Source organism: Ostrea edulis, chromosome 7 (assembly GCF_947568905.1).
Source record: "Ostrea edulis chromosome 7, xbOstEdul1.1, whole genome shotgun sequence".
NCBI classification, from domain to species: Eukaryota; Metazoa; Mollusca; class Bivalvia; order Ostreida; family Ostreidae; genus Ostrea; species Ostrea edulis.
This window is the reverse complement of record NC_079170.1, coordinates 75,748,381-75,765,475: the sequence shown is the minus strand read 5'-3', so window position 1 is coordinate 75,765,475 and position 17,095 is coordinate 75,748,381. Positions and strand designations below refer to the sequence as shown.

The following is a 17,095-nucleotide window of genomic DNA, read 5'->3' as shown; positions in this document are numbered from 1 at the left end:
TTAAAGGGTCACACCCCTCTATTTAGTATGTATGAAAGCCCTTGGGACAATGATACCTTGTAACAAATTTGAAAAAAAATTGGCCAAGGGGTTCTTGAGTTATAGCCCTTTTTCTAAAAAGTTTACGCACACTGCACAAATGGCCATAGCATTAGCTCTTTGAGCCTTCGGCTCAGAAGAGCTAAAAACAAAACAAACAAAACTGAAAGTTCCATAATATTGTACGAGCATCTTTGATGATGTATTCTGTCTTTGTTAACCTTGTAAATCATTATTACGTACTCGTACGTGTTGTATTGATTGATTGATTGTTTAGATGTTTTCCGCCACACTCAACAATTTTTCAGTTATCTGGTGGCGCCCAGTTTTTGTTGGTGGAAGAGAGAACCCAGTTACAATGTACTTGGGAAGAGACCACCGGCCTTCCGAAAGTAAACTGGGAAACTTCCTCACTTACCGGCGCGAGCGGGATTCGAATCCGCGCCGACCAGAGGTGAGAATGAAGATAACAACAAACTGGAGATACATCCTATCAAGAATACAGAATTATAAGAATAGGGCAAACAAAGACCTCTACACCAGAGGTAGGATCCGGTACCTAGGCCGGCCACACCCGTAGTGATCCCTATATATCTTGATCAGGTAAACGGAGTAATCCGTAGTCATATGTTGTAAAGAATGACCCCAACAATTGGTATGAAACAGGTCAGACAACATTTGTCACAATGACAGGTTGTATTTGCAAATTAGATCATTATAACGACTGTGCAATTTGTTTGTGATGCTATCATGGCATTTTGACCCCCAAATTTAACAACCTCCGTTCCCTGATCACTATCTCTATGGCTGTATGACGCATTCTTATGGTGGCAACAATTATGCTCAACACAAGTGACCTTTATGACGTACCTTTGACCGATATTGATAATCTTTTATGCTTGTTGAATTGACATTAGCGAACCTCTTTTAAAGTTTTCCACAAAACAAAATTTGAAATATTTTTAATTTTCGTAAGGGGGGTGTTCTTTCTTTTTGTGACATAAATATATGTATCTCCGTAAATGAACTGATCCGATTGAGGTTAATTTTATTCAAACATGAGATGAAATCCCCTTTAGTGATATTGTTATTTTTGCAGACTTTTGCCGTACGAAAATAAATGTTTTTTCAGTAATGTGACATTGAGACAATTTCCGAGCAATCGCATTTAGCAAGCTTGGAAAATACAACCATAGAATACATTACGTTCACCGGATGTAGATAATGCGTATAAAATGGGTGCTCCTAGCCAATACGTAAGTCACTTATTAGTTTCACTTAATGTGGGGAATATCGTTTCTGGCAAATATTTATGTTGGAAAAGACAAAACATACTTTTGTGCTTGTATTTCAATTTGATAAACAATGGGAGTAATCTTGGTACATTCGCGGTTGCTTTTACGCTTCCTGAAAAGATCGTGAAGTTGGAATTTCCGATTTCAGCTTTTCTGTGATAGAGGATCGTTTAACATTCATTTAAACGCTTGCTTGCGTACTTAGCATGGAGATAGAAGGTTACGAGTCTAGTTTGTATGTAAAAAAAAAACAACCAAACAATAAACACCCCAAAATAACATTTTTACTGACAAGTCGGTCTTTTATTTTAAAGTACGTAAAATGAGTCTCTCTCTCTCTCTCTCTCTCTCTCTCTCTTCAGATGAGTTGCTTGTAATAACAATCAGGGACTTCATAACGATCCTGAATGTTAGCAAATTTCCAAAAGTCATTAATTAATAATTTGCCTTCAGATGTAACAAGAATTTACTCAAGGTTGTACATTTAAAAGAAATCCCAAATATCGATGGTGGTTTGTGAAAAACCTGGGCGCAGCACACATGACGTGGTGAATTATGGTTTTCTCAAATACTCCAATTGCTATTAAAAGCTGTTTTTCCTTCAAATATTTATGCAATATATAAAGAGGTGAAAATGTAGTCACACTTAATGGAAACAAATTACGTATCTTTATTTTAGGGAGTCTGCCACCATCACTGTGATGTTTAATTAGTCTAGGGAAGAAACATTGTTGGAATTCGTCCAGCGTTTCTCTCTCCTCCTATACACTTTTCTGAGATAAGGAAGAACATTTACTTCTAATGCTCAGAATAACATAATGCAATTCATTCAATGGATATCATAATAAATGACATTAAAAGTAACAACATATACATGTACTGATCGGTTCCAATGTAAAGAAAAAAAGATGATATTGAAATAAAGATTGATTAAATCAAATTTGGTACAGCAACGATCAGAAGTTGCCTGCAATGCCAAGAAAATAAGAGTATTTGCAACAGTTCTCATATTTAGCTACCGGTTGTTAGACTGTTCTTAACACACTGATTTTGACTACGGATAACTCCGTTTACACGGATAACTCCGTTTACCTGATCAAAATATAGGGCTCCCGGCGGGTGTAACCGGTCGATTGGGGATGCTTACTCCTCCTAGGCACATTATCTCACCTCTGGTGTGTCCAGGGCTTCGTGTTTGCCCAACTCTATTTTGTATTGCTTATAGGAGTTATGAGATTGACCACTTTTCGTATTTTCACCTCCATGAGTTAGGAACTCCGGATTCAGCACAAAGACTTCGGACATGTATCATTTGGAATCTGCTTTCAAAAAGATACATCTATATTAGATAAAGTCTACGTTCCTGATATTTATAGTGCCACGAAACATTGCCTATACGCAGATCTCAATCATCGTCCAAACGCAACACAGGTCATGCATGTCTGATTCCCAACGACTTTTAAAGTTAATAATACATTTTGTATATCACTGGTATTAAACTGATGATAGTAACGATCGTTGCTATCATCCCAAGATGGCGGGAAAAAATTCCGGAGAGACCACGTTTACTTATTATATCTATTTGTATTGTTTATTTGCGAATGATATGTAGGTAAGAAATAGAATACACTAGCAACAATTACGATCAGGTGTTATTTTATCTTTTATACGGCTCATATGAACAGAAAATTCGTCGTTAAAAAAACAGCGAGGATAATAACAAAAGTTCTTACGTTACTATCATCATTCATTTCCGTTACTATCATCCTCCCTGTTTTTTCAACGACGAAGTTTCTGTTCATATGAGCCATATAAAAGTTAAAATAACACCTGATCGTAGTTCTTGCTAGTGTATGATATTTCTTACCTATATATCATTCGCAAATAAACAATACAAATAGATATAATAAGTAAACGTGGTCTTTCCGGAATTTCTTCCGCTATCTTGGGATGATACGATCGTTACTATCATCAGTTTAACACTAGTGTATATGACGCTGCTTTCATCAGGAGAGAAAGCACTAAAAGTTCTGCTATTAAATGTTTTATTGCGACTTTTAGTTTTTGTTATGCGGAGGTCTTACAATGTATGTTATAAATATATGTGAGACCCTTTATCCCAGTTGCTATGGTTTCTTACATAAGTGTTTAAACGTACAATGCATCGTTACTAGGCACGTTTACTGAAACAGGGAGCATCTCTCTCTCTCTTAATTATATACAATACGGATGTATATTTAATTGCTGTTACAAAATTTAGAAATTCATTTCAAAATTAAGGATTATCTCCCTCATACACAGCTCTTATCCTTGGACGAATTTGGCTCCACTTTTTTGGCACGCTGTTTTTGGCTATATTTAGCTCTAAAACTTCATAGTTATTTCGAATTTCAAAGATTTCGGTTGAGCATCACTGAAGAGACATTATTTGTCGAAATGCGCATCTGGTGCATCAAAATTGGTACCGTATAAGTTTTACATGTAGCTATTTATTACATACATGTAGCTAAGAATTCTTCAGCAATAACATGTTGCTAAATGATGAAATTTTTTAGCGTGTAATAACTGAGTCGTTGTTGAACGCCACGCTTTGTTGTAAATAATGACTGGATCAGCTATCGTTTGATAAGCTTCAGTATCAATTACATGTAATTCTTATAAAATTTGACCTTGGCTTATTTTTCAGGACGAATAGGTATTATTATTCACAAATTGAAACTTTTCACTACAATTAGTTGATTCAGTTGGATGAACATTGAAAACGCGCGTAATTCTGATATTTCACACATTCATATGATATCAGTATGAATAATGCTTCAGTTTCTAAAGTGGCGAGAAGATGAATAAATCATCAACATAAAACAATGGAATATAGTTTTGCTATATATTTAAAAATTGAACTTATATTAGTCAATATTAGCACTCGCTAGATTTGAAAAAAAAACATTTCGCTTACAAGATTGTGAAGTTTTCAAACCCAACCCGGTCAACACACATATATGTATATAAGGTCAATATTCCTACAATATAAAATGAAACTCGGCTTAGCAACACAGGCCATGGTTGCGAATTCTGTATCGATAAACTTATTTGATTGGCAATTGTGTCAGTTTTTCCAAAATCGGCAATCCTCGGATAATTCCGCCTCGAGCCACGCGATGTCTTCGAGTGCTTTTTTCTTTCTTTCTTTTATTAAACAAATATCAAGGGAGCTCCCCGATTGATATATGAACATCAATATACATAAAATCGAGGATTCTCTAAATCATAAAACCACGGCTATGACATAGTGTGAACGGAGACGATACATCGCCCTGCGTGATTTGTGACGATGCCTATGTACAATGTTGCTGGGATGAAGTAGTTCAGTTATTAACCTTACCTCCAGCATTCTGCTTTAATTCTCGTTTTTTATTTGATGACAGAAGTGACTTTCATCAATACGTCCCCATTATTTTTAAACCATTGAGCAAACCTCTAGCTGCGGAAATTTCATCTGGACCACAAGGGGTTTATGAATTTTTATTTTAAAATAAACACTGTATTCCCTCACGTTTAGATTTAGTGGAGGAGAGAAAATAAACACGGTATTCCCTCACGTTAAGAGTGAGTGGATGAGAGTTTGTAGTTGTGCTTGGTACATTTAGCGGGGAATACAACTTATTTTACATGTTTGTCAATCAATTATACAATCGGGGCCTCCATGGCTGGGTGGTTAGAACATCGCGCTCAAAATCACACGGCTTCTCACCTCTGTCGGCGCGGGTTCGAATCCCACTCGCGCCGGTAAGTGAGAAAGTTTCTCAGTTTATTTTCGGAAGGTCGGTGATCTCTTCCCAGGTACATTATATCTGGGTTCTCTCTTCCACCAATAAAAACTGGGCGCCACCAGATAACTGAAAACTTGTTGAGTGTGGCGGAAAACATCAATCAATAATGCAATCAAATTACCCGGTATGAAAATATATTTACCCTGTGACATAGATAATACATGTGTATGCTGGTGGAGATCAAAATGTTGATGATGTAGATCAAGCATCTAAATACACTTTGGAATTGAACACACGTTTTTGGTTTTTTTCGTTGATGAAGATCGCAGATGCACTGGCTCTGATGCCATGTCATTTAACCAAGGTCAAGGTGACTTTGGACTTCAAAGGCAATAGAATCCTAGAAAGGCTGCTCATGACCAAATAATAAAACAAGGTCATATGTAAAGGCGAAGATCACTCGATAAGAATGTTCGGATTTACATGAATGGAGTGTTTGGAATTAAACGTTCCTTCAATAATTGTGTTCTTATGAAGGTCGATCGCTTTAGTTGAAGTATGATTGCCAAAATCTCCTAAGGGCCATTAAATTTAGCAGTGGGAGCTAGTCCTCGGAAACTGAAATCGAGTTGGTATTGTGAGATAAAAAAAGAACTTTCACTTCTCATTAATGTAGAAATCAGTCGGAGTCTGTTTTAAGGACTCGTGTCTGTCTTGATGGTGAACTGAATGTCGCACACTGATCGATCGTAGGTACAAGGTAACACTTAAGCGTTCCCTCGTGTGTCGATGATCCCTTCATCCAGGACAGCTGTACGTTAATACGGCAGACAGTTCCGATGTAGCAAACGACTATCTACCCCAATAAACACCAGGAAAATGTACATCGATTAACGTCATTAAAAAAACCACCGATATATTCTGAATTTCTTTTAACTATATTTAAAGTTCATATACGTGAGAGACGGCTATCTAAATATATCTCAAGAGACAGCTACTAGATATATCATGACGGACAGGGAACTAGACATCGTGAGGGGACAGCTACTAGAAATATCGTGAGGGACAGTAACCTAGACATATCGTGAGGGACAGTTATTAGACATATCGTGAGGGACAGTAACCTAGACATATCGTGAGAGACAGTAACCTAGACATATCGTGAGGGACAGTAACCTAGACATATCGTGAGAGACAGTAACCTAGACATATCGTGAGGGACAGTAACCTAGACATATCGTGAGGGACAGCTACTATACATATCGTGAGGGACAGTAACCTAGACATATCGTGAGGGACAGTAACCTAGACATATCGTGAGGGACAGTAACCTAGACATATCGTGAGGGACAGCTACTATACATATCGTGAGGGACAGTAACCTAGACATATCGTGAGGGACAGCTACTATACATATCGTGAGGGACAGTAACCTAGACATATCGTTAGGGACAGTTATTAGACATATCGTGAGGGACAGTAACCTAGACATATCGTGAGGGACAGTAACCTAGACATATCGTGAGGGACAGTTATTAGACATATCGTGAGGGACAGTAACCTAGACATATCGTGAGGGACAGTTATTAGACATATCGTGAGGGACAGTAACCTAGACATATCGTTAGGGACAGTTATTAGACATATCGTGAGGGACAGTAACCTAGACATATCGTGAGGGACAGTAACCTAGACATATCGTGAGGGACAGTTATTAGACATATCGTGAGGGACAGTAACCTAGACATATCGTGAGGGACAGTAACCTAGACATATCGTGAGGGACAATTATTAGACATATCATTAGGGACAGTTATTACACATATCGTGAGGGACAGTAACCTAGACATATCGTTAGGGACTGCTACTAGACATATCGTTAGGGACTGCTACTATACATACAGTTACTAGACATATCGTTAGGGACAGTTACTAGACATATCGTGAGAGACAGTTATTAGACATATCGTGAGGGACAGTAACCTAGACATATCGTGAGGGACAGTTATTAGACATATCGTGAGGGACAGTAACCTAGACATATCGTTAGGGACAGTAACCTAGACATATCGTGAGATACAGTAACCTAGACATATCGTGAGAGACAGTAACCTAGACATATCGTGAAAGACAGTAACCTAGACATATCGTGAGGGACAGTAACCTAGACATATCGTGAGAGACAGTAACCTAGACATATCGTGAGGGACAGTAACCTAGACATATCGTAAGGGACAGTTACTAGACATATCGTGACGGACAGGGAACTAGACATCGTGAGGGGACAGCTACTAGAAATATCATGAGGGACAGTAACCTAGACATATCGCGAGAGACAGTAACCTAGACATATCGTGAGGGACAATTATTAGACATATCGTGAGAGACAGTTATTAGACATATCGTGAGGGACAGTAACCTAGACATATCGTTAGGGACTGCTATTAGACATATCGTGAGGGACAGTAACCTAGACATATCGTTAGGGACTGCTACTAGACATATCGTTAGGGACTGCTACTATACATATCGTTAGGGACAGCTACTATACATACAGCTACTAGACATATCGTTAGGGACTGCTACTAGACATATCGTTAGGGACTGCTACTATACATACAGCTATTAGACATATCGTGAGGGACTGCTACTATACATACATCTACTAGACATATCGTTAGGGACTGCTACTAGACATATCGTTAGGGACTGCTACTATACATACAGCTACTAGACATATCGTGAGGGACTGCTACTATACATACAGCTACTAGACATATCGTTAGGGACAGTAATCTAGACATATCGTTAGGGACTGCTACTAGACATATCGTTAGGGACTGCTACTAGACATATCGTTAGGGACTGCTACTATACGGCCGCGACAGACCTAAGTCATTAAAATAGGTAGTGGCAGTTCCATCGCCAAACGCTCGGAATCAGGTGTGAATGTCACAGGTCCTCGGAGATGACCTTAAAAACGGATGTCCCGTGTCACAGTAGGTGTGGCACGCTAAAGAACCCTCACTGCTCAATGGCTGTCAGCGCCGAGAATAGGCCTAAATTTTTAATTAGTTTTTGCATTTAAGTTCAAATGAGGATATGAATGATACGGATGGTTATAATTCTTCTCAAAGTTCCTAAATTAATGTACAATCTTGTTTGAAACAAAAGAAAATTAATCCTTCATGATTTACTTCCACAACTTGGTCAAGATTCGCTGTTTCGGACTGGGCACATCCTCGTCCTAGATTGCGAATCTTGTGCCCTCGGTGCAATTTCTCAATCACACACTCGTACTAATAGAAGGATGTCATCATGTATTAGTCTTTAATATCCCTTAATTAACACCACGCAGAACAGGATCTGACGTAATAGGGTGATTGTTGGTTTCCTGTAAAGTTTGGTTTTCCCCGATCTTTCAGATTTTATTCTATTGGGAACTTTGTGACGTCATATTAACTACGATGTTATTTTTTCTTTCGAGCTAAGCAACATGTATGAAGGTATGAGAAAACATGTCTGAAATTCAGAAACGTTTGTGGTACTTTCGGTTTGTCAATGAAGTATACTGCAGTGATGGCGACATTTTCCCAGAGCACTACATGTAATCCTTATCATTGTTCACCGGCCGAAAATCAAATCATGTCACTCGAATGTTTAATCATTGGAGCGAACTTCGCTCGCTGATAATACACTTTTCGTCGTCAGAAATGATCTATCAAAGGCTACTATTGACAGTACTAAACCCATAAAGAGGTTCATTAGTGGTTTTCATGCCCGGAAGTTATCATTTTTTAAAATATCAATCTTAATCCTGGCATTTCAAATCGTATCCTGTTTTTATAGATATTGGAAAACTATCAAATGACACTAAATAAGCCATTAAAGGGCTGGCGTGTTTTCTACATCACAAATCAAAAGTCAAAAATAAAAATCTAGAAACATTACACACATGCATTTCCGTCAGAAAGAAAGAAATAAGGAAAAATTAACTTTTTTCTTTAATTCAAAATACCATACAAATAAAACAATAACAATAACAGTTTTACGATTTCATGAATGAAATAGATACAGCAAAATAATGATATGTTAAAGACGACATGGAGATGTTTCGTTGTGCATGAGCAAACGCTAAGTAAACTTTGGTTTTATCCCTGATTACTTCCCGTCTTTACCCATTTCTAACCGAAACACTAGGAAGTGCTTGCTCTATCTGTCGCTACTAATAAAGTGACCAGAAACACACCTGAATGCTGATTGAATCTATATTATATTTTTCGCAACATGGAATTCCAAACTAATATTTAGTATGCCGATATTATCTACAGCAGTCATCTAAGTGTGAAAGGCACTCGCTTCACTATTACAGATCACGAGATATAACCTTAATCCTCATCATACGTAATAAATATTTAATAAATGGCATGTTCACTTAAAATATGTAATTGCATTAGACACTTCAATGATTATCCAGTAACACAAACTGAGCTACGGAATGCCAGAGTTTTTGCTCATATATGGGTTTTTCTATTTCAAAATTGCGGAATATAAATGATTTTAGAATACCTATTAAGTGTCTGTCGATACAATAATTTTAGATACGTTCATCGTTCTTTAGAACAGGAGGTCATGTGTCACGGTAGACTTGGATACAATAAGGAACCCTTTCTGTGTTACAACCGTAAGCGTCAAGCACAGAATTTGTGGTCTTTCATCTTAAGCTTGTGTCGGCTCTACACGAGTGGGGAATTCTCCTTTGGGGTGAAAAACAAATAGACAAACAAACAGGCATTTACATCGATGTTAAAACAGGTAAGTGTTCAAAGTATAGGAATACATGTACCGACCAACGTGTTTTATTTTTTTACTTATCGCAGGATAGCAATGCTTGACGTATTACAGTATTACTGACTTCTACTAGAAACCAGGACCCAGTTACACAAAAGATAGTTAAGTTTAAATGACAATCAACGTCTAGTTAACACTATATAAATGTAAGAGTTAATGACAAGTTTGTTAAAGTTAACCAACCTTCGTGCAACTGGGTCCAGGTTATTTCTCATCTGAAAATTAGCGTCACGTGACGATTGTAAAGGTAATGTACAGTACTCGCAACGTTATTCTTGACATGATAAACGACAGAACACGATATACTCACGCTAGAATAAGATACGATACGATAGGATACCCGGTAAACCTGATAAACGCAAAACACGATAAACGATCTTCATGATAAACGGAAAACCTGATAGAGTGTTGTAAATTTAAAAGCAATTTGGACATAACGAAATTTTGATACCCACATCATAATTACATTATGTTGATAATAATATTGAAGGATTTCAATATTCATTATATACCTAAAACTTATAATTTCTTAAATATATGGTCGTACTGAATTTTAATCATTTTTTCCACCATCACAGCTAAAATCATAAACCTAAACTATATACGGTTTTTAATTTATTATTTTATATCTATATGAATTTTCTCAGCCAATGATTCTAAAACTTATATTGTCACCTAATGTTTAATATATAAATTATACAGGGAATTAACTAAATGTAATATAATGTAGTGATATCATGCTTCAGTAGCTTTCATATTCTAATGTCTATTATCTTGAATGTGAAATAAAACCAAGTAATATTTTGTGTGTAGCGAGGAGGGGGTTATTTTGCTTCAAGCTCTAAGGTCACCGCTCATTCAATAATTACGATTATTTCCATTATTAAAAAATCCACTGCACTACACCATATCTTCACACGCTAGATATTTCTACACTATGAGTGATAAGGATTTATAGTCATAAGTAACTGGAACATATTTATTTGAATTGACATCTTAATAACAAGAGACGTTTGTAAAACACATATGTCCCCCATGGTGCAAAATTTAATAGGGTTACACACACACACATCATTTAATTGAGAGTAGTATCATCAATTCAAACTATTGATCAGAAAATATCTTCCTATGTCAAGAGTGGATTGACCATGTGACCTAACAATTAATAGGAGTCATCAACTCCTGAAGATGTACCAGCGAACCACGTTTGATGTCTGTCAAACAAAGGGTTCTCAAGATATTGATCTGATAGTATATTCCTATGTCCAGTTTGACCCTTTAAATTTGACCATGTGACCTCAAAATCATTAGTAGTTATCTTCTCCTGAAGATGTACCAGTGTACTAAGTTTGATGTCTGTCAAGGAAGGGTTCTCAAGATATTGAGCGGACTATATATTCCTATGTCCAGTTTGACCCTTGACCACGCGACCTGAAAATCAATGGGTGTCATCTTCTCCTGATGATGTACCAATGTACCAAGTTTGATGTCTGTCAAGCAAAGGGTTCTCAAGATATTGAGCAGACAGTATATTCCAATGTCCAGTTTGACCCTTGACCATGTCATATGAAAATCAATAGGGGTCGTCTTCCCCTGAAGATGTACCAGTGTAACAAGTTTGATGTCTGTCAAGCAATGGGTTCTAAAGATATTGAACGGACAGTATATTCCTATGTCCAGTTTGACCCTTGACCTTTGACTATGTGACCTCAAAATCATTAGTAGTCATCTTCTGTTGAAGATGTACCAGTGTACCAAGTTTGATGTCTGTCAAGCAAAAGGGTTATAAAGATATTGAGCGGACAGTATATCCTATGTCCAGTTTGACCCTTGACCATGTGACCTCAAAATCAATAGGGGTCATCTTCTTTTAAAGATATAGCAGTGTACCAATTTTGATGTCTGTCAAGCCAAGGATTCTTGAGACATTGAGTGGTCAATATATTCCTATGTTCAGTTTGACCCATGACCATGTGACCTCAAAATCAATAGGGATCATCTACTCCTTAAGATGTGCCAGTGTACCAAGTCTGATGTCTGTCAAGCAAAGGGTTCTCAATATATTGAGCGGATAGTATATTCCTATGTCCAGAGTAGATTGACCCTTGACCTTTAACCTGTAAAACAATAGGGGTCCTCTTCTTTTCATAACCAATTCACACATGAAATATCATTACGATCAAGTGAATGGTTCTCAAGATATTGAGCGGACAACATGTGGTCTACCGACCGACTGACCGACCAACCGACAGGTACAAACCAATATGTCCCTCTTCTTTGAAGGGTGGCATAAGTATTAGATAAACCATAAAAAGGGGCTTTTTTTAATTCGTAATTTTGCAACGTTCAAAAACTTTTGTGTTTAATTTGTAAAACAATTCAAACAGTTATGAAAACCGGCTTGAATTTCCGGTATCTATCCGTACGACTATTGGTACAGAGTACAAGTGTACATGTACAAGTTTAAAAAAACAACGATGACAGCTGAGTCATGCTCATTTGAGCAGACTTTTGGGAGATGCAACACCCTTTTAAAACTTAATCTTCTAACTGTGTGAAATACAATGTCCATGAGAATGTTTGCTGTCAAACCACGGATGATAAACAAAATCAGGTAAAAGGATTTCAGTAGCACAAGTTCAGTAGTTGGTATATAAGTAGAATACAGGTGGAAAAAATCGGAAGAAAAAGAACCCTTACTAAAACAATGTAATTTACTGATTTTTCCTTTCAAATCGGAACTATTCCTCTGTGAGTGTTAATTACAAATAATTGTTTCTAGACAAGCAAATGTTTATGAACTTCAGATGAAGGAGCTTTCAGATTTACTGTCCTCGGTTTGTTCGGCAAACCCCTGCCTACTTTCCAGACTACTTGAAATGAAATTGTGATAAATTTTCACCCTCTCTGGACAGACAAATAGCTCTTCTTCTGCCTTAGAATCGACAGATTTATGTTCCCCTTCACATATACTGTATTTCCTCGATTCCTAAAAATATCTTAACAAAACGAATAAAATTTTCGGAAAGTATCGTACTTTTTCGTTAGATTTAATATACGATCCTCATAGTTTCCGAAGCTACACAATAAACGATTTTCACGATAAACCTGATACACGAAAAACACAATAGATCTGATAAACACAAAACACGATAGAAAACGGAAATCCTGATAAACGCAAAACACGATACGATAGGATACACGCACGATAGAACACGATAGGAATGTCTAGAATAACGTTGTGGGTACTGTAATACAGAGTACTTTCATAATGTCGGTGATGAGGGGACATCGCTTTTATATCGATATCAAGGTGATTGTATTCAATGAAATCTGCTGTGATACTCCGATAGAACATATTTTACCTCAACTAAAATGTTAGTCTGTCATCGGATGAAACACATCACGTGACTGCCGATTATAATACTCCGATAGAATATATTTTGCCTCAACTAAAATGTTGATCTGTCATTGGATGAAATACATCATGTGACTGTTATATGCTTTGAGACAGTTAGAAATTTACGACTTTTGTTGTGGAATGGTCCTCGACAAAATAAAAGTTTTTAGTTTTGTTACTGTCTATGGAAATATATCGGGTTTATCAAGCCCGAAGAAACTCGCTTATCAACCCAATAATTCAATTTGCCGTTAAGTAACACACCAATAACTAATACAATTTCATTTTCTTAATCTATTTTGATTTCTGTTATGGATGTACTCATTTGGAGGACGTGTGCCTTTTTAGTTTTTAACAAATTATACGTACGACTTAGCGCCATTCTGTAGTTTAGCTCTTCTGTCTAATAAAGTTTTCTTCAATCTCAATTTTCGAAGGGCTCGACATTTTGGAGTTTCTTTCAGGCATTTACGAAACAATTTACTTGATACCATGTACAAGATAAAATTAATTGCAAAATTTGCGTAATAGAGGATCTGGAATATCTGTTGAATGAGAAACAGAATAATGCTATGTTGTTCTTGCATTGCAAGACCTTTTATCATAATGTACAATCGGATAGCGTGGCTTGGTAGATTGAGAATGAGAAAGACTGACGACACGACCACTAGCATTATGGTTAGACGTATCTGAGCTTTGGTCAGAATGCTGTACTGTGGGGAGTAGGAATACAACTTTCGCTCACTGAACCTCACGTGCTTGTTGCTGAATTTTCTGACGGCTGATATAAGACAACAGTTGAGAACAAAGATTGTCAGAAACGGTATTCCTATTGTCATTACAGAGTCAATGTAGGTGATGATTGTGAGAGCAAACATAGTTTCTCTGCGGACAACACACTGAAAGCCATCTTTCGAAGCATTTTTAACAACTGTTGTTGTGTGGAAACAGTGTGTATAAAATATGATCGCAAACGTTGTGATTAAACTCGAGGCAATGGCCACTCGTTTTCTGGAACACAAGCGCGGTCCTCTCAGTGGATGGCAGACGACAATGTATCGGTCAATCACGATCAGAACAACATACCACACGGATAGAAATCCTGTGACATACGTCACGTATATGGACATCATACAGGCCACTCCCGACTGTTGAATGGTTCCATCGAAACTCCCAAGCCAGCCTAGTAACAGCGCTGATAGAAACCAGGTGTCCGATAGCGATAGAGCAGCGAGATAGATACTAGACGGCTGCTTGTGAAATGTTGAGCACAGAAACACCTTGATTGATAGAACGTTCCCAATGATCCCAAGTACGGATATAAGAGGTATTGCAAAAAGATAGAGGGCGTGAACGAAATCGTAAAAGGGCTCACTTGAGACATCGTCCTTATAGTGCGTGGAATTGATTTCGAAAACTTCTGAAACGTTCGATATATTGTAATTATATATATCTTCTCTATCGTCGGGCAGCGAAGTAAAACTAGTCATTTCCTAGCACAAATTATTTCATAACGTATTGGACGTCAATAATAAATGGTGCTCGATGTCGATTCATCTAAAAGAAAGAGAATAAATTAGATTAGAACATGTTTGAGGGATAATGAAGGTTTATTTTCTGAATGGATGTCTATATAAAGCGACTATCTCCTGATCAGTCAGATAATCAACGTGTGATGTCTGGCTGGTGGTGATAAGTAACACTGGAGCGCGGGAATCGATGCGATGTATACAAAAAGAGGTAACAATCAAAGAACATGAAGTCGTGAGCAAGGCGATTTAGGAGTTATGAGATTGCTCACTGTTCGTTATCTTCACATTTTCTCTACCAGATTCCACTTCTATTCCACGCAAGGAATACCGTTTTGCACATGTAAATCCATATATAGAATACATGCTTTAATATCAGATTTCACAAAGATAAGACGCTGCATACTCATACAATTATTGAGCTATTATGGTCATAAAACTGCCTTATTGTCTGAAAGCAAGAAATATAAATTTGGTTTGGTCATTTATTTCCGTATTAAAACATATTTTGTCTTTTTGTCTTCTTATATGACAGGGTTCTCATAAAATATGTATGTATTTAGAAAAATATTGTACTCTGAACCGGGATCCACTTAATACTTTATACAATAAATTTGTTAAAAATATGATTCAGTATCATTAAAGCTGTATGACCCGATGTTCATGTATTATTTTTGTACACAATTACTTTAAAGCAGATTAATTACTTTATAAAGTTATTGACTTTCCCTTAATTACATGCTTGAAAACATCTGCATGTAAAAGAAAACAGTGCGAATATTATTTAGAAAGTAAATATGGTGGCTATATATATAAATCATCCCATAAGAAACGTCTATAAATAGACCCACGCGCGTTAGGGGAATCCCAACATGATGTATTAACTCATACGCAACTGTCTAGTTTTAAGGCTGAAAGAACGTAAAGCTAAGAGGTATTTGATATTTTTATTTCTATTAAACTTATGGTACGGTACTGTTATAACAAAATACACAGCTTTACACAGATAAGACCACCGATGATTTGAAAGTTTGAACTGGTCACGTGACTGTCACTTGAAATGGCAGAGTGACGCGGTTATTTGTAAACATCGATTTAAAATCAAATTATTTGGGTTAAAACAGGAAAAATAATTTATGATAGGTCGTACAGTCTCATAACTACATACGTGCGATGATTTAATAGCGTTTTTACGAGATGGAAAAAAATATTGTAATTCGGACCATACAGCTTTAACTGATATGATATGTTGTAATATCCACTCCTTTCAGATATGAATCACTCTTTGTTATCTTCAAGTTACACTTATTTTGAAAGCATGTTATTTCAATAAATATGCGTACCCGTTCATTAACGACAAAAATATATACACCATTTGCTCCGAAACATGTGAACCTTTCGTAGTGACAAATGGTCTCTAAAATAACTTATCCAACATGAAAAACTGTGAGAGTAAACAGCTGTTAGAACCATCATACCATTTTCTGTTGGAATTAACTAATGCACATATTTATATTGAAAAGAATATATATATATATATATATATATATATATATATATATATATATATATAACAAAATGTGTTTGTGAAACACAGATGCCCCCAATAATGGCCATTTCCGAAGATGGCCAAGGTCACAAGGACAAATATCTTGGTACCAGTAGAAAGATCTTGTCACATAAAATGCTCATGTAAAATATGGAAGCTCTAATATTTACCACTTAAAAGTTATGACCAATGTCATTTTTTTTAAAAAGTAGGTCAAATGTCAAGGTCAAAATGTTTAGTACCCATGGAAAGGTCTTGTCACAAGGAATACTCGTGTGAAATATCAAAGCTCTAGCACTTACTGTTCAAAAGTTATTAGCAAGGTTAAAGTTTCAGACAGGATTACAGAATGATATAATTATAGAATTACAGACAGGTGAAAAATTATTCCCCCACCCGATCTTCGATCTCGGGGGCATGAAAACAGAGTACTTGTGCGTAAAATCAGAGTGGTCTTTTACAAAGTAAATTTTGAGTTACTGGTAGCTAAATTTTGTAGATATGAATATTTCCATTTATATTGAAGAAGCAACTGTCTATAACGTCAATAGTCTAGTCTTTTTATCGTGAGGAATGGGGTTTAAAGTGATGAAAAATCATTAGGTCTTGATTTTGTTGATTTGAGAAAAGTTTGACGATTTCACATTCACTAAAAGTTCTTT

The 17,095-nt window shown here is 36.6% G+C and overlaps 1 protein-coding gene across 1 annotated transcript in view; it reads right to left on the bottom strand.

Moving 5' to 3' along the window:
* Nucleotides 1-13,673: 13,673 nt before the first annotated feature.
* Nucleotides 13,674-17,095, bottom strand: part of LOC130048512 (G-protein coupled receptor daf-37-like) — a 43,725-nt gene continuing 40,303 nt past the window's right edge. Inside the window, exon 2 of the mRNA XM_056145358.1 lies at nt 13,674-14,912. Within this exon, the coding sequence (XP_056001333.1) occupies nt 13,715-14,845 (1,131 nt within the window). The 5' untranslated portion in view covers nt 14,846-14,912 and the 3' untranslated portion in view covers nt 13,674-13,714. The remainder of the gene's footprint in view (nt 14,913-17,095) is intronic.